General features: G+C 39.1%; 1 protein-coding gene across 2 annotated transcripts in view; it reads right to left on the reverse strand.

Annotated features, from left to right (window-relative positions):
* The window catches only part of ppp3r1a (protein phosphatase 3, regulatory subunit B, alpha a), a 29,299-nt gene that overhangs the window by 4,508 nt on the left and 2,599 nt on the right, over positions 1 to 22,192 (reverse strand). The window contains exons 2-4 of one of the 2 annotated variants that reach the window (XM_006783552.3): positions 12,146 to 12,185; positions 1,285 to 1,461; positions 8 to 67 (exon numbers count right to left, since the gene is read on the reverse strand). In XM_006783552.3, coding sequence (XP_006783615.1) covers positions 8 to 67; positions 1,285 to 1,461; positions 12,146 to 12,185 — 277 coding nt within the window. Of the gene's footprint in view, positions 1 to 7; positions 68 to 1,284; positions 1,462 to 2,189; positions 2,273 to 12,145; positions 12,186 to 22,192 lie in introns of those variants that run through there. The other variant, XM_006783551.3, reaches the window with a different exon arrangement.

The following is a 22,192-nucleotide window of genomic DNA, read 5'->3' on the forward strand; positions in this document are numbered from 1 at the left end:
TACTTACACCGAAGCTTCTGCTCTTTGTCCCCCTTAACGCTGAACTGTGAGACACCCTCGATAAACTCTGTGAGAAAAGAAAACAGAACAGCCATCAGTGCTGTAGGTTTACAGCTAAACCAGGCTTCCCACACAGTCCTGACTTCAACATGGCATTTTAGAAACATCTTGATTTTATGGAATTTGCTCTTTAAATAGTATATTAAGAAAAACCTACACAATACAGAAACATAACAACACCAAGTTTATTATCAAAACACAGAAGAGCTCATTTATAGACAGACATACACTGTTCTGAACTGTTCATTTGTTAAACTTGAACTTTATGATGAGAATTCTTCTCATTAACTCTCTCTCTCTCTATATATATATATGTTTTTTTTCTTCTTTTTTTTTTGTGGAAAGTGTGACTACTGTACAGAAGAATGTCCAGGTTGCAAAGTCCGCAGATATTGAACCTGGGCTATTTTTAAGCCTGCACTATGACTGAACTTCCAAGATAGCGGCACATTTGTAAACATGCAGACCAATAAAAGCAATCCTTATCTTTATGCAATAGGGGCAATTCCCCATCATGTGTTAATGACGTGTTCAGAATGTGGACTTTGTGCCCCATTGAAATGCATTCAATTACAAATGACCTTAAAAGCAGGTGGCAGAATATTTTAATGGACTGGAAACAAAATAAAATAAATGGTTTTAGCATTGAAAACCAGCAGCAGGTCTTATTAGTGGAACAGGATGCTGGATTTTACAAGACGGAGAGGAGCTGAATGAGCTTGTTGGATTCAAGGAACTTTATTCAGTCTTCTGTTTTTGTTTTTTTTTAGATGTGGCACATAATATGGCACATACTGTAGTATTTCTTCAAAGAAATACTACAATATGTGCCATATTTGCAGTGGTATTACTCTTAGTTATTGTACTGGCTGACCCAAGCTATGTACTGTAGGCTATTTCGCACATATCTTTAGGAAGCTTGCATGCTACTGATTTACATAATGGTGAAATATGAATAGTCACTATCAAAAATGAATTTGCAGCATGTCTCCTCCTATGTTGTTGCTTTTTTTGGCTCACTGCACACCAGGCCTCCTGTAGCAGGCAGTATCTATTGATTCCATGTGTTTAGGTATGAGAGTAATACTTAAACCATGAGTAAACTAGAAGAATGAAAGCAAAGCAAACTTCCACTTAAGAACCAGGTTTGTTGCTGAAGTCAAATGTGTAAAGAATTTTTTTTTTACTGTTAGTAAAATCCCCACAAGCAGTTTTATTGCATACCTTTAAAGTCCACTTCTCCATTCCCATCCGTGTCGAATATGTCGATAACCCTTTGCACCAGTGGGTTCTGTTGCAGCTCTGGCAGCGACATGAACTCCTCCACGCTGAGTGAGCCAGAGTTATCTAGGTCGAGTTTCTTAAACCTCTTCCCTAGCCTCTTAATCTCATCAGCATCGACTGGACAAAAAGAAAAAGCAAGAGAAGACATGGGTGAGACATTGTCTTTCAAGACATTCAGCTGATGGCATTTTCTATCTTTTTAGATAATGAAAATTATGAGCAAACAACCACAAGTGTGCACGTGTCAAGTGCCTGACAGGCCCAAGTTCTATACAAGAGCATGAGGGAAAAAAACAGCTAAAAAGTGACAATGACAAATGCACGGTGCACTGTGCACCTGCAGCAACATTAGCCCAAGACTGAGCAAACAAAACCAAACAAAGAGCAATAAATCAAACACAAAAACACTAAGTCAGAGGACATTTATGCTACCAAATAAATATCATTATAAATCTCCGCATGAAATGCAGTCATAGATTTTGATGGTCACCACTTGTAACTAGGTCAAGGACACTACTTCTAGCCTGCAGAGGCCTGGACTACCTGCTACTAGCTGCAGACCCACAGTAAGCATGGTACAATTTGTTCTGCTCTTTTCTAGCCATACCTGAAATAGATGCAACTACAAAAAACAAAAAAAACAAAAAACAAAATGCTCCATTTGGTAGCAAACCTAACATGAAGCAAACTGCTCCTGCTCTGAAAACACTGCTATGGGTGTAGATGTTTTTTAAAAAATGAGTAAAAGGCAGAGAAATGAGAGCTGACAAGAAAGAGTGGAGGAGGGAGTAACAGAGGAGTTATCAGAAGAGCGACACAGAGACAAGTACATAAATATAACTTACAGCCTTTGTTGTCTACTTGTGCTTTTTTATCATAAGGGGTCTGGATCTTTTCTTCCCTTGCCATGAGAAATAGTCTCCTCTCCCCGGCCAGTATACTGAGCAATGCTAGTAGTAATCCACAAGCAATCACAAATCCAGTTGTTAATTACTATATAAGCTCATTCACAGGGAGTCAGGTGATCATACTGGCCAACCACAAGCTACTACTACTTTACCCACTTTAATATGAGTGCTAAATGGCACAGAGTGTCTATTAATCTTCACAAACAGTTAACAGAAGGAAGAGTCACAATCAAGAGGTGTGACAAAGGTTATGAACTTATTCCAGTCACGATCAGGTTTAATTTCCTCCACAAGGCCATCCAGTTTAGTTAAATGGCAAAGATAAGATCGACTTAGGAAGAACAAGCCTTGTGGTGGTAACTGTAAGGAGTTACAGCTGGAATTTCTTGTAATTCGTGATGTGAACACAGTTAGTGAAATGTAAAAACCACTAAAGATACAACTGTCATCAGAACAGTAAGAACCTGCATTCAAACTGATGCAATGTAGGGATAATACGCATCTCATATTTTGGCTATGAAGCTCTAAATGCACATGTGAATGTCTGGATTCTTACAGGATGTTATCCCATTGTTCCGCTTTCTATTATACGATGCAAAGAGAGAGACGGAGAGAGACGGGTGTGGGTTGTGTTTTGGGTTTCAGAGCTCGAACGCGCTGTGCTACATCAGCTCGATGACTAATCAGAGTGCGAGTGTGGTGGAGGAGTAGGGGAGGAATAAAGGAGTGAGAGAAAGACAGATTGAGAAAGTTGGAAAGGACGTGACCACAGCAGCAGCCACTGCTGGTTGCAAGCAAAGCTTTATGTGAAGAAAAACAATACACTGTTGAAATCCACTTTATAAATATTCTTTATGGGTCCCTGCAGCATGTGTATGTCATCATCATGATAAATGAAAAAATTCATCTAGACCAACACCGTGAGTTTTGATTTAATGCTCCTCTATTGACCGTTAGTGATTCTGTGTTCTTTCTAATAATAAAGCACATGACAGTCACATGATCACAAATTGAATTTTTATAGCACCTTCAAGCCAATAAAATTCAAAGGGCACCGAGAGAACAGTAACAACATTGTACATTGTAAATGACTCAACTACAGAACTCTGTTCATTGGTCCTTGGAAATAAAATAGAAAATCGCATGTCAAATTTCCCAGGAGACTAAAAATACGTACAAATCCATTCAAAGCACTTAGAATGTCTCCAAATAAAGGCCGTCTCCAAAGCACAGTGCAATATGCTTGCCATATGGTGTACTACAAAGCTGGAACAATAAGCAGATCAATTAATTAGTCAGTTGTGCCAATTAATCGTGAGCAATCTCATTACAGCTTTCAGCATCTTTACTATTACACTGTTAATAAACTATCCATGTGCTGTGTAAGTATGTGTAAATTTTAATTAATGATGTCAAAGCCACTCTGATTTTCCCCTGTTTAACTAATCAAGACGTTAGTCTGCATCAAATATCCACGACGTCTGAAAACCCAGATTTATTTCTAATGAGAGGTCAGCGGTTCACTTCACTTGTATGTTCCCGATATGACAAATCTACACACAAGAACACATTCACAAGCTGATAAAGACCACAGGGTGTCTGTGTCTACCAGACACGAGTTATCAGAGGCGAGCACACAGCTGTCCTGTGACACAAAACACTTCCTTATCAGCGGCCTCCTGCTTCCTGTGCCCAGCAGATGACACCATCTTAGCTCATAACCATTTAGCCCGTGAAGAGGTATCAATGCTACAGATAAGCACCATATTGTGTTAGCATGGTAAATCAAAGCCATGTTTGAGATAATCTGTCACTCAGCCGGACAGGTCTTTTTTCAGGGTGTTAAATCTTAGTATAGATACTTCTGACACACATCCAATAGATCTTGAACACTCCACGTTCTCCAAATTAGATCAAAACCAATAGCAAAGAATAACTCCGGGCAGCCTTCTCTATTAGTTCATCAGTAACTTTAAAAATACAGAGCACTTGTCACCAAATATCAGATTGCCAATTTTAGAGTTTAATGATGGGTGAAGTAGGGAGTGTTGAATCTGCATGAAAATTTAAACACATCAATTAAAAAAATAAAATAATAATCATCGCACAAAAACAACACCAACTAGAAATGCTTTATTTTCTCTACAATAAAAGAACAGGTATGTTTACAGGTGCAGGCTGCAGCCTGACTGCTCATTAGTTTGTCATCTGTTGAAGTTCAGGGTCTGGCTGCTGGGCTGGGGTTAGCATTCACATCATTAACATTAACATCATTCTGGGGTCTTATCTAGCTCAGTGTTAGCATGCTCTCTGCGTGCAAAGAGCCAAAGTTATGTGTACATAATGAACATAATGCAGCCGTTTCCATCCTGGATGAAGTTTGCACACCACTCTCTCATCCTTTTGTGCAATAAAAATAAACATAATGGCCATATCCACGCTGCAGACTCTGCCACTATTTTCCTCCTTTGGCACACAAACAGAAATCAGCTGACTACAGTGCAAGTGGAGGTGGAACCAATAAAAAGGATCGTTAGGCAATCAAACTAACAATTCCAAGAAATTGAACTACTGGGAATCGGCTCTTGTAGAGAACCGGTTCTCGATTCCCATCCCTATTCTTAACAGAAATCTTGTTAAACAATCTGCTTTGTAAAAGAGTCCACAGAATCAACTAGTTGTATTTGTAGTGGCACACTGTTCCAAAGGCTGGTGTCACACTGAAAGGCGCCTCCGGTCGTTAGTCATGTGCAAAGAAGAACTAAAACTTTGCAGCAACTGTGTGATGCAGTTGAATCTATGCCATTTAAGGCAGTTCTGAAGGCAAAAGGAGGACCTCAATAAAAAGAAAAATAGAATAATAATTACTTGCCTCAGAATTCCATACTCAGCTTTGTAAGGACACAAGGAAAAAGCGTTCACAAAACCGTAACCTCAAAGTAACTCCCTGTCTCTGTTTAAGTTCCGTTTTGTGCTACAAAGTCAGGTTAGTAGGATAAGCTGGATGCAGTTCAGATGAAAAAGTACTGTGACATTTACAACACATAAACTTTGGCGCGGCCGTTAAGCAGGGAACATCTTAACACTGGATCCAGATCCCTTATTGCTGTCAGGACCTGCCGAGTGAGTAGATCCATGTATTATTCATGGAAGCAAGGACATCGGCCTTCCTTTTCCAGTGTCACACCAACAAGCCCCATGTCTGCTAGATTCACACACACAAAGGGGAACCTACAGAGCCAAAATTAAAAATGTAAAAACATATTGGTTTGACTTATCCAACATATGGGTCCATCTGCTATGGTCAAGTGGTAGATTCCTGAAATCATATCGAAGCTGGAGGTTTAGCAGCAGATGAACAAACAAACAAGGTTCGGCAATTCAACTATTCTTATCTCATGTTCTTACACAAACTCATTCTAGTATGATTAAAAGTGAGCGCAGTGAAGAAAGTTGAATTTCTGAGCTTTACAAACAGCACCTCTCCATTACAGAAGCTAAAAACCTTAAAATGTGGCACAATGATGTGTACCAAATCTAGCTGCAAATGAGGCATAGTTTGCGTACGACAGCAACAACAACTGATTCCCAAAAAGGTTGGAACAAACTGTGACTGGCAGTGGTCACATCCAGCCTGAAATGACCACGCTGGATGGGAAAGCGTCCTAGGTGTGAGAGCCACCATGATAAGATGAAATGTTCTTGGATTTTATTTTATTTCTTTTTTAAATTGCAACAACACCTGTAATTACCATCAATGAGAAGACTGAGAAGTAATGTTGCAGAATAAACGATTGAGATAAGATAATACACCATACATTTCCTGAATGGGTTGGCACATCTTACTCGATTTCACACAAAACAGGATGCTGTTGAGCGACTGGCTATTAAAGCGTGTGATAAAAACCTTCAACCTTCACTTTTGCTATTCACTTGCCTTCTTCGCGACCTTTGGTTTTATAGGGGAAAGAAAGAGTCATGCATCTAAGCCCAACATCAGACCTGCATGTTAAAGCCTGTCTTTGGCAGCAGAGAAACACAACAAGGTGGGTGATGTTGCAAACTCGCATTCAAACACGTACATCTGCTGCTTGTTAGACTATGGATTAAGGTGTAGTGGAGCTACATGTTTGCTATGATGACAGTGTCTAGTAGATTACTTTATACATTATAACCATATTATGTATGGTGCATTAGTTCATATACAGCACACCTTTAACAACAAGATGATTTCGCTGTGGCATTTTTACACTTTACAGAAATTGATAGGGATGGGTTTGCAAATGACACGTCTGTGCTTACCTTTACATTTATTTCTAGCAGAATAATATACTGTTGGATGCATTTTCATGTAAAGGAAGTTTAACTGAAATATTATCAAAAATGTTTTCCTATGTAAAAGAAATGCTTTTCTGAGGTCTCCATAGTCACAGAGGATCCTCACACTGCTTTGCTAATGAGCATCTCTGAGGGAGACCCAATGTAACTGTGAGATGATTATGATAATCTCATATACTCCACCACACAGCACACAACACACACACACACACACACACACACACACACACTTACTTCCATAAACGCTGTATGCACCCTTAACTGTGTTACTAGGCAACTGGAACCCGTTAGCCCCCTAAAGTAGCCCACACACAGACACACATACACACAAACACACACACACACACACACACGAATATTTAAATAATTGTTCAGGAGGTGTATGCATGAAAACACATGCATATGTAGATGTCATCAGCCTTTGAGGGCACACAGGAGGCTAACACACATAAGCATCACTTAACAAAAAATAAATAAATCTGCTAAGGTCGGCCAAATGGTCCTCCTTCTGGTCTACAGCACACAGCTCGTCCTCCATGGCCTCCTGTACTGTTAGTGGCATTCTTGAGGTATGTGTGTATTTGTGTGTGTCAAACATTGTTAAATTCACAGCGCGCATATCACGAGTCATCTGAAAATGCAAATTCAGCCGATAAAAGAATACATCTAAAGCAACAAAGGGTACTTTTTATATGAAACTGTCTATCAGAGTAGCTGCACAAAAGGTTGGTCTGATCACAAACTAAATGCTCTACCTAACTGTAACAAGATAGCAGTCAGCTCAAGCTAACCATCAGACAGCGGCACAGCTGTGTGAAATGGAAATCTGCTAAGTGCGACTGGCTTCTCCACCCCATTTTTGTTTAATTATAAAAAAAACACAATGTTCCCAAAATATCACTAATGAGTGTGTCCTCTTAAGCATGCTCGGCCCTAAAAACGGCTCACCCTGCACGTTAATGGAGACATGTGACTCCATTAACACAGCTAACCTGAAACGAGGCAAACGGGGCAGGGGAGGGATGCAGAGTGAAAATTCAGTTGACATGTTAGTGAGCATCACAGTGCACATTCTGCCATATACAGCTGTCAAGGCTCACAAGGTAAGGTGTGAGGGCTCGCAAATATGAAAAGGTCGCATGCACAGCTCAATAATAACACAAGTATGACACTCGACACTGGATGAAATATCACACTGTCCCCCAATAAGGGGCTGTTGTGAGCCAACGAGGGTGTAAAATCCAGAGAGCATATTGAAAGACAAGATTACTGCTGAAGGGATAACAGGACTGCAGACCAATCTAGAGATTGGGAGTTTTAAACTCATGGGAAGGTAACATTGGGTGGGGAAGGCGAAAAAAACAAAAATGCCGCTTTAATTCTGACAATCCTCCTGCATTGCATGCCCAATACTACAGACGCAGTAACAAATTCTCTTGACAAAGACCATATTTCATATCTGCTATCCTGCCTTTTAAACAATGAGGAGCCATATGGATGAAAAACCCTCTCTGTCAGTTTTGATTGAACAGTGTTGCATGACGTATACAGCCTGGCAGCATTTTGGTGGGTGATGTGATCAGTTGTAAGGTTGAAGTTAAAGCCACATGCAGGATGTCACAAGCTGTTTCTTAGGACAGACTGTCAAAATTCAAACACAGGATTTTCCTCCCTGTTTGAAAATGTATTAGCTCCCTCTATGTTGCAATAGTGCTGCCAACTGTTACTCTTCACATTTGTTTACCTCCCTCTCAATCTCTGTGCACACGTGTACTGTATTTTAATACCGCAGAATTGCCAGTTAGGGAGCTCTCACTGACATTGTTTCCGTTTCTCTAATTAGATACATAACATTGCATTTATTACATAAATAGCAACCGTTTATTACATATGTGCTAAACCTTTGATTTACATGCAAAATGTTGGCTCTGAGAAAGTTAGCTCATATGCACCGTTACTCACTCCTATGTCAACACCCATGTGGTCAGCTGAATGTAATTCAACTCAGGTTGCGTTTAGACTAAAATTTGAGCACAGCAGCCAGTTTAAAGCAGTGTGATGGAGTAGGCAGTAGGCAAGACTTCTGGTTTATCTGTCAAATTTTTAAAAGTTTTGTCAATTTTTTGGACTAAATAAAAAAAGCACACAGATAAAAAAATACAGTGTTTCTCTCACACTGCGTTAGTCTTATCTCATTTCGACCGCAGGTGTGAGAAGGCTATACGGCTGAGAGCTGCAGCACTCTGTGCATTAGGCTGATTTATCTGGCTGCACCAACAATGTACAGCTTGCCTGCATGAACCAAACAGAGGACGAGGACAGGGCAAAGCATTGATGGCGTTTATTTATAGCCGTTCTGTCATGAGAAAACCCCCAACTCACCCCACTACCCCCCACCGACATAGGCTCAGGCTCCCACCCTCAGGGAAACCCCTAGCAACAAGGAACTCCAGCAAGCCGCCCGCCATTTATTTTTGGCGGCTGCAGACAGACCTGCAATGGTTTCAAACTCGCTGCTGCGTTTCTCTGAGAGCATGAAGCGTTGAGGGGGGTTTCGTGGTTATGTGTGTGTGTGTGGGGTGAACAGAGTGGCGGAACAGAGTGGGCGCGTGCATATACTTTAGCAGAGTGTACTGCAAAAGGATGTGTGAAGAGGTGTGTGTCCGTGTGGTTTGTCTAATTACACACTGCACACTGTTACAAGTAGGCCATTAAATTCTGCCTGATCTAAGCTCGCTTAAGCCATCAGTGGTGAGACACTGCATTGAAAAGAGGCTACAGGCCTTTCAGAAATTCATCCTCCAGCACAGAAAATAGAGACAAAAATCATGTCAGGCTGAAATGCAACACACAAATATCTCAGTAATGTCTGCAAAGTAGGCTAAATGATTAGCAGCAAGTCAAAGCCACATGCTAGATGGCACAATTATTCCCATAATTACTGACATCTACTGTTCACTTGACTTGAGCCCTTTAGGTCAGCCAGAGTCCTTATTAGTGTTGCTGTACTTTCTTCATGTGGCATTTCAACAAAAAACTCAGTTAACACAAGCCTTCAAATACAAGAGGTGCATTTTTGTTAGACCGGCCCTGCTTCTCATGTTGCAGGGCGGGTTTTGATCAATGTGGCCAGGGAGGGGCGAGTGGGATTGTGCATGGAACGTGACCCGATTTCACAATCCATCTTATCAGTGCGACACATGGAGAAAAATTCCACACAAACAGAGTTAGAAAGTGTCTGATGGCAGGTGCGAGTGAGCGGGCATCAGTCTCACTGCGGGGCAGTAAAGGTGCAGCAGGATGAATTTCTCTGACCAGAGAGCCAGAGCTAATTTCTTAGCAACCAGTCGAGTGCCTGCCTGTCCAAGCACTTGATGAGCTGAACAGCTGCTCTGTCAGTGCAGGGTGAGACAGAGAGAAGACAGCAAGTGAAGGACTGAGAGAGGAAAAAATAAAATAACAAATAAAAAGGAAAAATAGACGGATCCTGAACTAAGAAATAAGTTGGATAGCAAATTTTACAATAATAACAGAAGCAAATATATTCTAACATAATAATAAAAAAAACCAATGCCTAATATATAGGAGGAAATCATCATTCTCCTTCCTAAATTCCAACATGTCTGCATATTATGTGTATCTGTACACATATAAAACAGTTTTGTCATTACTAATTACTTTGAACTGACAGTTGGTCACACACTTTTTGGTGATCTAGGTACTTATAACTTATATACACTTCCCACCTAAAATGTTTTTGGCTGAAACAAGCAGTAGCTAGCTAGCTGTACACGATCATTGCTATATCACTGATGTATGCATATGGTCAGCTCTAGAACAGGCCTTAAATGTGGGAGGTCACCCAAGTTTAATTTTGGCTCATGTCTGTGTAACCATGACACAAATGGAGCCATCGGAGCAATAGGAGAAACACATCCGGGTATTGCATTCTCAATTTGGCATTTCTTGTCAGTGTTTGTATTTGATGCCTAAGTAACGCATTTAAAAACAAACAGCAAATAGGATTGATAACATTTAAAGAGAAGGAGAAAGACAATTAGACAGTGGTGACCAGGAAAAATGTAGCTAAAGAGAGAGAGACAAAGACAAGGACAGGGAAGCTGTTAATATCCTGGACTGAATACAGAGTTCCTTTATGGGTTCATTACAGGGTCATGCATCATCCAAAATTCATCTCCCTCGTTATGGTGGTATAATCCTGGCCAAGGAATGGCTGGAAGGCCCGGCAGGCCAAGGTCCCGTTCCCCACAATGTTACAGTAGGACAATCTAAGTATGGAAAAGCCACAGTGCACACGCACTGTGGCATTAAAAATATAAAAAATATTCAAAATGTAATTTTGAATATTTTTATGCGTATGTTTGTCATGGTAAGCATGCTATGCAAATATAATTATAATAAAATAGCAAATGAACTTTAAAACAAATTAACTCATAATTTACAACTTAAACATAAAGCAAGCAAATCGTCTGTTGTTGCAAAGTCATCCTCAGCTGCAATACTTGCAAATTAATAAAATCCCTGTGCATGTTCCTTGAATATGAAAAAAACTGCAGAAAAACTACTACTACTAAAATTCCTGCCCTTCCTATACCTCTCCATCCCATCTCTGCTTCACCTGGTTTGATCAAGATTATAACATACAGTAATAGTTGTGGAGAAGAAGTTTATTTTAATCCAATTCTGCCTCATACAAGACTTTTTTTTACACTGTGACATCAAAACTCACAACAGCCTCGGTAATCCTGATGCAAAAATGATTGTTCTTGTCTGAAGGTCAATCTAAACAGCAGTACCCCTAAACTACGAGGGACCTGTCACAGTCTCAGCACTCATTAAACACATCCAGCAGCGCACCCTTTTAGCAGGTGTAAAAATGTGCAGTTTGCACCAAAGAGAGCTGGTGAGAAATCTGCATCTCTGAGGACTTTTCAACAACACAAAGCAGTATGAGCTTGTGTGGATGTGCATCATCAGGTAGGGAAGGTGAAGGAGGCCAGCAAAGAAGAAATGTGAGTCATATCTTCAGCTCTCCTCCTCCTCTTGAGCTCATAAACCTGAATATGTCTGTCTACCAGGCAGACATCTTGTAAAAATAAAAAAGAGCATAAGAGACTGATTCCAAGACAATGTCTTCACCATTTCATCACTTATGCATGATAAATCATAAAATGCAGCTAAGCTATGATGTAGTTAAAATAATACTGTAAGAGATTTTTAATTATAAAGATTTTTAACCCAAAGGAACCCAGAGGAAGTCAGATCAGCAGAAATACCAGACATTCAATGAATGCCATTTTATCAGAGGACATTCAAATTCTGTAAACTGGATGTTACACCCAATTTGTAGTACTGATTTTTACCCTTTACACCAAATGAACACTGTCTCCTTACTGGAGAGTCATCAAAACATTGGTTATTTACTAGTCATGTCAAAAAGCCCAGAAAACGTATCAAAATAAGTATTTTTATTTTTACGTTTTTTTTAGTAAACTAAGTTTTGTACAATTAGATCAAAGATTTAAGCTACTTACAGTGTGAGCACATCTCCAGGGGGTAACTGGCTTCATTTCCCTGAAGAAAGAAGAAAGGCAGAAAGTTCAGTTTAGGTTGTAATAAAATATCACAAAAGCACAAATATTTCAAATTATGTGCAATAACAGTAACAAGTTCACTCATATAGTTTCTGAGATGGCCAATAGGATCCAGTCAATCTGCACAGTCTAATTCTGAACTTCTTTTTTTTTTTTTTTTTATTAATAAGAGTATGAAAACTCTTCAGCATATGTGTACCAATTAAAAGTTAGTGCAGCACAGACATGTACAAATACTTTTCTACAAAACTGCTTCCTTGTTGATCAAACAAACAATGTCACCTACGAGGAAAGACAACACACAATAGGGCCACATGATTTTTGTTATTCATTTTCATACCACATTTTATCAGTGACAGTAATAGTGCGGCCAACAGGACATTAATATGAGTTTATATTTGATTTGTGTATTTAATCTAACACAAAGAATTCCAGGAATTCCAGAAAAAAAAGAAAAAAAAGAAATAGAAGCGTAACCAATTTTGCCAGCACATCTTGCCAAGATGCAGAATCAAGACTGAAAATGAATGGCTTTATTGTTAAATTCAAAGTAATGGATTGTAACCATAGACACTGTAAACGATGTCCTGTAGCCTCTATGTCTGAAAAGTGAAGTCAACACAGAATTTGCTTAAGCTTACAGTCTTTTTTTGAAGAGCAGCAGGAGGCCACGGCACTGGCAAAAACACTTCTGGTTGTACATTAGTCCATAAACATAACATTCCTCAGCTGTTTAAAACATGAAGTTCATTTAGTAAATTATAGTCAGTGCTATTAGACCCAGAGTCACACAGAATGGTTATGGGGGTTCATATGAAGGGGCTGAAATAGTTTAGAGCCTAAAGTCAGAGTTTTCAGTGTTTTCAGTGTCACAAAGAAGAGCTGTGCTTCACCTGGTCATTAGCAGCACAATTATCTTAGTGACACAGATCCTCAGCAGAGGGAACAGGCTTTATATATTTGAACTTCTTAAAATGTGGTTCAAATATATAAAACCATAAATAAAATAAATAAATAAAGCTACCTAAGATCATATCGCTATATACAAATGTCTTCAATGCAAACTTTGTGTGTCACTGTACCAAAGGAACTTACGGATGATACAGAAAATGTTTTGCATTACAGCTGAAAAGGAAAAAAAAAAAAGAACATTTATTACCAGAGAATAATGAAAATAGATTTGGCCAAGAAAGCCTGTGTTAACAAGTTGAGACACACTCTCGTGATACCCGTGATCTTTAACTGTTGTTTAAGATTTTGCTTACCAGATAATGCAAAGAAAGGCATTTCAAACAGTACACCAAAGGCCATGTAAAGTTTTTTGTACACAAATTGCAATCTTCACTATTCTACATTATAGCAAAAACACAACTTCGCACTGAATTTGTAATGTTTAACTGAACCCCCAAAAATTATTAAAAAACAAAACACAAAAACAAAGTCATGCATCACACACTGCATTAAATATTCAAAAGAACAATGCCATCCAGAAAATCCCGCAGTCCCTGGCTCTTCTGCATGGCAGTGTGTGGCATTGGCTGCAGCCACATGCGCATCCCATCTTATCCAACAGTGAAGTGTCGACTCAGCCCAAATATGATTTCTGGCAGAGAGAACAAATGAGGAGTCTCTGAAGCAGAGAGGTAAGGTTAATCAGTTGGGGAAGATGCAGCTGACAGCTACACGGCCCACGTTGCCAAAAATGTCCTACAGTTCCATCAAAGAAGGCCAAACTAGACCTACAACGCTATGTGAGCTTTCTTTTCTGATGGTACCACTCAGTCAGAATTTGTCAAATTCCATGAATAGCAGTAAAAAAATTAATAAAACTAATTCAGTGAGTGGTGGTCCATGTCCTTTCCACTAAAGTCTGACAAAAAAGAGCAGTAGGGACACTTTCTAGGCAGACTCCACCTCGCCTGTAAAGTGGATGAGAGCAGGTGGCACCAACAGGGGGTGGAGACAAAGAGCTGCAGTAAAGTCGGACTGTTTCCATCAGCTTTTTGTTTCTACAGGAAGTCAAAGAAACACTTCTTTCCTGTGAGATCTGATTCCAACTTAATAAGATTGCCAACAATATAAATGCAAATGCCGTCTCAAACTGCTGAAATTTTGAATTTTTATTATGGGTAGTCTATTCAAATGCAAAATAGATCACTACTTAAAAAATATCTGAAACAATTCAATATTCAATGCCATTTCTAATAGCCAGGACAAAAAGTATTGCCACAGCACAGAGGGGCTAAAAGATGAACAAAACTAGGCTATATTATGACTTAACAATAAAAAGACAACACTGTGAGTGTGGGGAGGCCGGCCTGTATGGGCACTAAGGTGGTAGTATTAACCCAGAACTAGTGTATCAACGCTGTATAAGGTGACCATTAGAACCATTTCAAATTCAACATATTAGATTAAAATTAATTTGATTAAAAAAAATAAAATAAAATACAGTAGATTCTTTTTAATTCCTATTTCAGAAAAGTCTGGTATTTGATCTTAGGTACAGAAAAAAAGCAGTTGTATGAATGTATGTGTGATTGGGTGAATGAGGCTGGTAGAATTTTTTTTTTTTTTTTTTAAAGTCCATTTATTATTTTACCATCAGGAACTGGGCAACATCTATCGTGCCTCGGGACCTTGCAGTCAGTAGAGATATAACTGTGGCACCTGGCTCTAAAAACTGCAGTTGCCTTGATCTTGTGATGTTATCATTGCCTGTTTCAATGACCCAAGGATGTTTTCCAATAATGTCAGACAGAAATCTAACTACGGCGCACTGTGTGGTAACTGTCAGTGATTCAGCACAAGACACTGAATTTTTTCAGATTGAGCCTATTAGTCCTCAGTGTGTTAACATCCAACACTGTTTGATTATTGCAACAAAAAGTTATATTAACTGTGGTGAAGGTAAATGTAATGTAAATGAACTACTGAAAAGAATCCTATCGTTTTTGATCTTGGGATACATAGGCATTATTTTTACATCTGACAGCAAACAGAGCAGCAAACTATGCTGAAGCATGAATGTAAATTAGATCTCACAATTGGTTGCCAGGACAAATATTAAAGTAGTACTCATATTATTAGCACTACTCATACTTTACTCACATTATTCATATTGATTAGAGAGAACAAAAAAACAAACTAGAGCCAGTTATGTCATATACCAGGTTGTTGTTGTGCTGCTGTGTAACAGCAGACTTACCTCACAGAAGTTGAGGTATTTTAAGAGCAGTGAGGAGAAAGAGGTGACACAGGATTAGCCAGGAGAACGCCTTAGCATTTGACACCCTATCAGAGTGGAGTCAGTTATGATTAGAGGTTGACATGGTTTTTCTCTCTGGAACAAGTTGGCAATGGCTGGGTGCTGCCAGTTTAAGGGATTGAATTCCAATGCGTAGCGCATGACTCCACCATTACTGAGGTTGGGTGTCCCATTGCCTGTGTGGCTCTGTAATAGTGACAATGTGATACTTTATTGATCCTGTAGGGAAAAGTCCTTTTGTTTGCTCCCCTATATAGCGCTCACTCAGCTACAGAATAGCAGAGCTCTACAGAAATGTGATGACTTGCTTAAAAATTTCAACAGGATTTGAAACTGAAGGCCTTGAGCCAATGTCTTCGAGTTCAAGGACAGGTTCTCGGCGCTTCCTCTACCTGCCATGAGACTTAACAGACAGCTATGACAAAACTAAAGATGATCCAGGTTAAACAGAACAGGTCACTTTTTTGTTCATGGCTTTTAAATCTTGTAAATCTTTTAGAGCCAAATGGACCAAAACGGATTAACAGATAACATTTTTATGTAATTTTTGACATTTAAGAAGCCTCTCTAAAACAAAACAAATAATGAAAAAAGCAGACTTTGTAATAACTACCTCAACAAAATGGTGTGCAAATGTTTGAGGAGCATACTTCTAACTACACCCTAACAGCCACTCTCAGTTCAGTGTTAGCTATAGGGTCTCTGGAGGTAAATAGACTTACTGCAAAGAAGATTTGGTTTTGAGGATTACAGGTTTACTTACTAAGGCCTACCTCCTGGGGTCAGGAGTAACTCTTGTCATGTCTTCTGTAATAAACCACTTCGGCAGCTCTTGTTCATCCATAAATACTCATGATGGATACCAGATGGATGAATATAAAAAAAAAAAATCAGAAAAGGGGAGGGTGATACGTGAAATGAAAAAGCATCTTACATACACAGACCAGAACACAGGCACAAGAGAAAGACTAGTGTTGGCTCATTTATAATGCATGATTCATTCAGAATCAATTAGGCCTCAGCGCACAAAACACATTCTGTATAATGAAGAGTTTGGCATCACGGCCGGTTGAGTCGCAAAGAAATGACCGGCACAAGAATCTGGCCAATTACAGACCCACAGGGCCCAGTAATAACATCAGTGAGTGACGAATTCAATACATGGGCCTGAAGACTTGGAGGACTATTTTTTCAGGCTTTGGCAAGATGTGAGAATATATTCTCATAACAAATTGAAATAATAAGAAGGTACATAGAAATGCAGTTTCTCGCTCACTAATTTATTCTAAAAGGCAGAAAACTTAGTCATATGAAGTCATAAACAGGTGAACGGTACAGCAGAGGTTCCAATGTTTTATTTACTATTGGCAGCCCTCCCTCTATAGATATAAGATCTAAAAATACATTTTTTCATTGCTAAATAAAAGATGATTTTTTTGTGTGTGTGCACAGAGCAGAGGAGAAACTGGTGAAGATAATGTTAATGGAGCTGATGACAATTCGTAACTTAAAGTGCAATAAAAGCCGGCCAAGAAATTTAAAACCAAAAATGGACCGATGCTGCCCCCCAAAATCTATGAAATTGAGCCTTGAAAACAGAAGGCGAGGGTGGGCCACAATAAGACAGTCACAAAACTAAAAATGTATGCAGATTTCCACATAGAACCATCTGCAATAAGCCTTTGTGAGGGTTGGGATTTCAAACCTTCTGTCAAAAGGACAGCAGCAGCATGAGGCTGTGACACTAGTCATTCCCTTCCCTGCTCAAATGATTGAAACATAATACTTCTGACAAGAAATCAGTTCCTCACTTTACATAAATAACAATAAAACAAAATGATATCATTGATACAAAAAACCTTCACATTTTTCTACTGTGAATAAATCAGAGTTGTAACACTCACGTACACACTTTCACTGAGGTGCCCTGAGTGCAGCGAGCCCAATGTAGAACATGCTGGAATGAAGCGATGACTTGCATAAATCCTAAAAATTAATCAACACTGCAGTGTGTGCTCTAGGCAAATTAGCATAGCGTAGAAAATGCAGGAACAAAGCAGAGGCACACATCGCTCGCTGAATCCTAACGGTGGTGCATGAGATATTGTGCATAACACCACAAACGTTAGACTAAGAGACAAACTGGACCAATCTATATTTCTTGCCTTGGTTGTTTTTAATTTAGATGAAAACATTATCACTCTTAGTTATACATTCATAAATATAACACTGAAACAGTACAAGTGAAAGACAGTCAATAGTGTGCATTAATAATCAGTTATTGCTCGTTAAAGTAACTCCAAATGCAAGAAAAAAAAATCTGAAAATCCTACTGAATACAAGATATGTGAGCTTCTTTCTCTGGCTTCTTACAATTCCTTAGGGTAAACTGCACCCTCTCACTGCTGATGACACTTTCAGCAGATAATGTAATCAGAATTGCTTCGAGTCTTTGGCTTGGCCACCAATGTGAGTCTGAAATCACAGCAGCTATTATCACATTTCAAGTCAACACAAAGGCTGCCCTGAAAATGAATGCTTTCAAGTATTAAAGATCCCTGATTTGGCTTTAATTCTCTGCTTTGAGTGTTTATGTATTAGACTTTCGTGGCTAAGGATGAAATCTGGACTGACACTCTACCTAGTGTCCATTTATTTCCCTTTAATTATTGTTAGCTTGCAGGCTACATGTGTATGAGGCAATCCGTTTGTCCAGTACTTAAAGGAAACCCCTTTTTTTCTTTAAATTAACACACCTGCGGTTATGGTTAGGGTAAAGGTTAGGTTTAGCAACACCAATGAGTAAGAAGTTATGTCATCAAGACATAGCCACTAAAGCGTGTGTAAGAAGTAGAAGTAGTATACCATGATTGCTGCCCTACAAGAAAAACAATAGAGGTCCAGTTCATGCAACGTTACAATGGTCCCCACCCACGACTGTTCTCTAACACCTTCTCTTTGTTATAGAGCTTAAAGGTCTCAGTACGTTAGGAGTGGGGATGTTGGCTAGATACAAATATGCAACTGATGTTGTCTTTAAGATCTATGGGAACTTGTGAGAAGCAAAATTACTGTTCACAAAAGCAGAACGCTCAAAAGCAAAGAACTGCTATGTGCACTGTGTGGATGTGGACACAGGGAATCAATTAAAACAGCATTCCATGTAAAGGCATCTGTGTGTGTATGGTTTGGTGTGTCTGAATTACTTTTCCACACAATTTAAAATTACTGATGCATTATTCTTGAGGTGGAAAAGTGTGTTGTGTGTGTGCAGAGCTGTCAGTTTATTTGTTGCGCATTTTCTTTCTGCTCTGCTTATTTGGTTAGTTCAGGGATCACAAGACTCCCCTCCTCCGCACAAATGTGTCTGTAAGTATGAAGCTTACCATATAGCCGAGCTTTGTGATAAACATTACCAAGTCTCACAGCAGAGAGCAGAGCTGAGCTGAGCTGTGCTTTCAGACTGCTTTTTAAATAGACTTCTAACCCTTATTTTTTTAGCCTAACTTTGTACAGCAGGCAAAATCCAGGCTAATAACCAACTGACTGAGATTGATCTCTTAAGAAGAAAAGAAAAACACCCAAAAAACAAAGAAACAAAAAAAGAGGCTCAGTTACATAGACCAGAATTAAAATAAACCATTGCTAGTTTGAAGCCATTTGTCTGTTTGAAGAGGCACTCAATTATTCTCCTGCTCCTCTCCATCATCTCTCACCTTTGTAATCGTGTTTTGCAATATTGTCTTGGTTGCCGTGTTTGCATCTATCCTTGCTTTTATGAGAATGTGTGTGTGTGTGTTTCTCCATGGATGCGTGTGGCTGTCTGCAAATGTGGTGAGGATCTGTACAAGATTTAGGAGTCAAGTGCAAATATGAAAATAATTACCACAATCTCAGCAGCCTGAAGGAACTCCAGCAGGGCTAATCCTCTCAGCCATTTCTATCCTTGGTTTGGGCCTGTCTTCTGAGGGTTTTGAAAGCCTCATAATTCTATGTAAACTAACAATGCCTAAATCTTCTTATGAATTAACACAGTGGAGATAAAACTACACTGTATTTGCCAAATACTGAAAAACATCTTTCTTTTTTATTTATATTCATTTTTGTAAATCAAGGTGTCAAATAGATGACAAAGCATGGTATGATTAAGGCTAGCTCTGCAATTAGTGAAGAACATCACATCACGCAAAAGTATAATACCTACCAGATAACTGAAAAGTTGCTACCATATAATCGTGAGAGTTATCAGTCTTTTTCATTTGCTCATCACTCCCCATGTACAGACAAAATGCCACACTCTTGGGTTCAAAGCCATAGTGCATACAGTTGATGGGTGACAGGTGGCTACATATATTTTTCATTTACTGTCTGAGCCCGCCTAGAGTTTCACATAACAAAGCATGTAGTATTAAATGAGATGCAAGGTTATTTCTGGCTACACTGAAGTATGATTCATATATCCTCAGAATTGCTACTGAATGAATAATTTCAAAATCTTAAAAACGTAGCATTTTAGTTTAAACTAACAAATACTACATCTGTGAGGATTCATTCAGGAGGCAACTCAACGGTAGCCTCAGCAGGAGTATCAATGCAAGTAAGTTACAAGACCTAAAAGCAAATGATGTTCCTTTTTTATATATTACAGCAGTTTATTAAGGATTTCAATCATTTTTCTCCATCACATTGGTGAAGAGTAGGTATTGGGGTTAGGCAACCAAAGTCGTCATTTCAGCCAGCAACAGGAGATTACATTAATGCGCTAAACCTATGGACCACTGCAGGTAAATTGTTTCAGAGCAGATAAAATGCTGAAGACAGTAGCTATTAGTTAATGAAGCCCCATACTGTTGGTTCCACTATTAGCACTGACAGTGTGCAAAATATGCTTTTAGAGGTTAATTAAATGTAGTACTTTTGATGCCTTGAATGCTGACAAGGTAAATGTGATTTAAAAATCATCCCCAAAGCCATCAATCAGCTATAGATTCTTGCCAAGAGTAAATTTATCACACTGACCACCCTTTGTAAGTCTACAAAAAAAACCCCTGACCTTTAAGCTCTATTGAACTGTTTCTAGTACCACAAATCCACTGAGCATCAAGTTCCTACCAATGGTTATAGAGGTAAGTTCTGAATGATACTTTATAAACTTTTCTTTTCACTGTGCACATAGATTTCCAAACAAATAGGTGTTTATTGAAGAAACTGACTAGTTTAGCTTATGCTGGTGACTGCTGGCTCCAGTGCAAGCCATGGATTCTGCAGAGATGCAATGGCCAGTGAGGAGAATAAATCCAGATTGAGTGGGCTGGTTGGAAGTGCTGTGTGGATCACGTAGTGTTGATCATCACTTCTGTTGGTGGTTCACTGTGGCTTTTATCTCTTTTACATTAGCTACAGCTCAATCCTTATGTGGGTGGCGCTTGATTGCTAGGCAGCATATGGTCCCCTTAGCATCAGATCATTCCACTACATGCTTAAGCAACTGCGCGTCCCTGCCCCCAACCTCTCCTTGCGGCTGAGAAGAATACATCTGACAAGCCATAGGTTGCCACAGTGCCTGCAGGACGTGCATGTCCTGACAATCCACGGTCTGATAGTTGAGATTGCTGCAGGGCACATCTAACAAGGTAAGCATACACAGGAAAAAATGTTTCTTCTGACAAAGTAAAGAACCCCCCAGTTACTGCTGCCCCCAAGTAATGAGATGCTGTTCTTAATAGCTGGTTTTTGTGTGTGACTTATGAATTCCTTTCTATTTACAGATGGAAATTTTCTGCACTACTTTATGCAGAATTAAAGTCAGGGATGATGTAGGCCCCTTATAGTTGTATAGCAATTGTATGAGTAACACTCACTTCTAATAACCCAGTTTCCAGATACCCTCTTTGCAATAATGCAAACACGTTCCTAGGCCCGGGCTGGTGAAGTGTCAGATCAGGAAATTTCATTTATTTCTTTACAATAAAAAAAAGAAACAGCAATAACTCTACCAACAGACTGGACAACATTTCCTTTTATGTATTTACAAGCAAGGGCCTCAACCCACCGCAATCACACCTCTTGTGTTTTCAATGAGAAGAAGAACGAGCAGCAAAACCAGTGAATGAGATGTCTACGTGCGCACAATGTTGTTTTTGTGGTTTGTTACCTAGACCGCAGCACTACAAATAAAAAACACAAAATAAAAAATTTCGCTGAATAAACATTTTACAAATATCCATGGGCATGATATACACCAGGTGTTTACAATCTTTTTTTTTTTTTTTTTTTTAAACACTGTTGCGGTCATACAGTCAGGATTATTATAAATGTATGCTTAATTAAACTAAACATGTGCAACACGGTCATATTCAAACCAAAGCTTCTGCATGCAAATGCAATCTATAAAGAGCGACTGTTGTTTACAATGATGTGTATAAATGCAGAGTCTCAACATGAGAACATGAAAATTGCAGGCAAAATGAGAGCAGGAATGACTTCATTGGCTTATACACCGCTCTGAATTCACAGTCATACCTAATCTCTGCTTTTTTCCCCCTTTTTAAATTACATTAGACACTGGCATCAACATGGTCACAAAGTTTTACTTGGTCACAATAATCCCACCTCTAGTGTTTGACACGAGTAGTTCTCAGTTCTAAAGCTGCAAAAGTGTTGATACCGCCTTGATAAAGTTCTAATGGCGAGATCCTGCTGTCATTATGTGACAAATT

Source organism: Neolamprologus brichardi, chromosome 13 (assembly GCF_056152115.1).
Source record: "Neolamprologus brichardi isolate AB-2024 chromosome 13, ASM5615211v1, whole genome shotgun sequence".
Lineage (NCBI taxonomy): Eukaryota > Metazoa > Chordata > Actinopteri > Cichliformes > Cichlidae > Neolamprologus > Neolamprologus brichardi.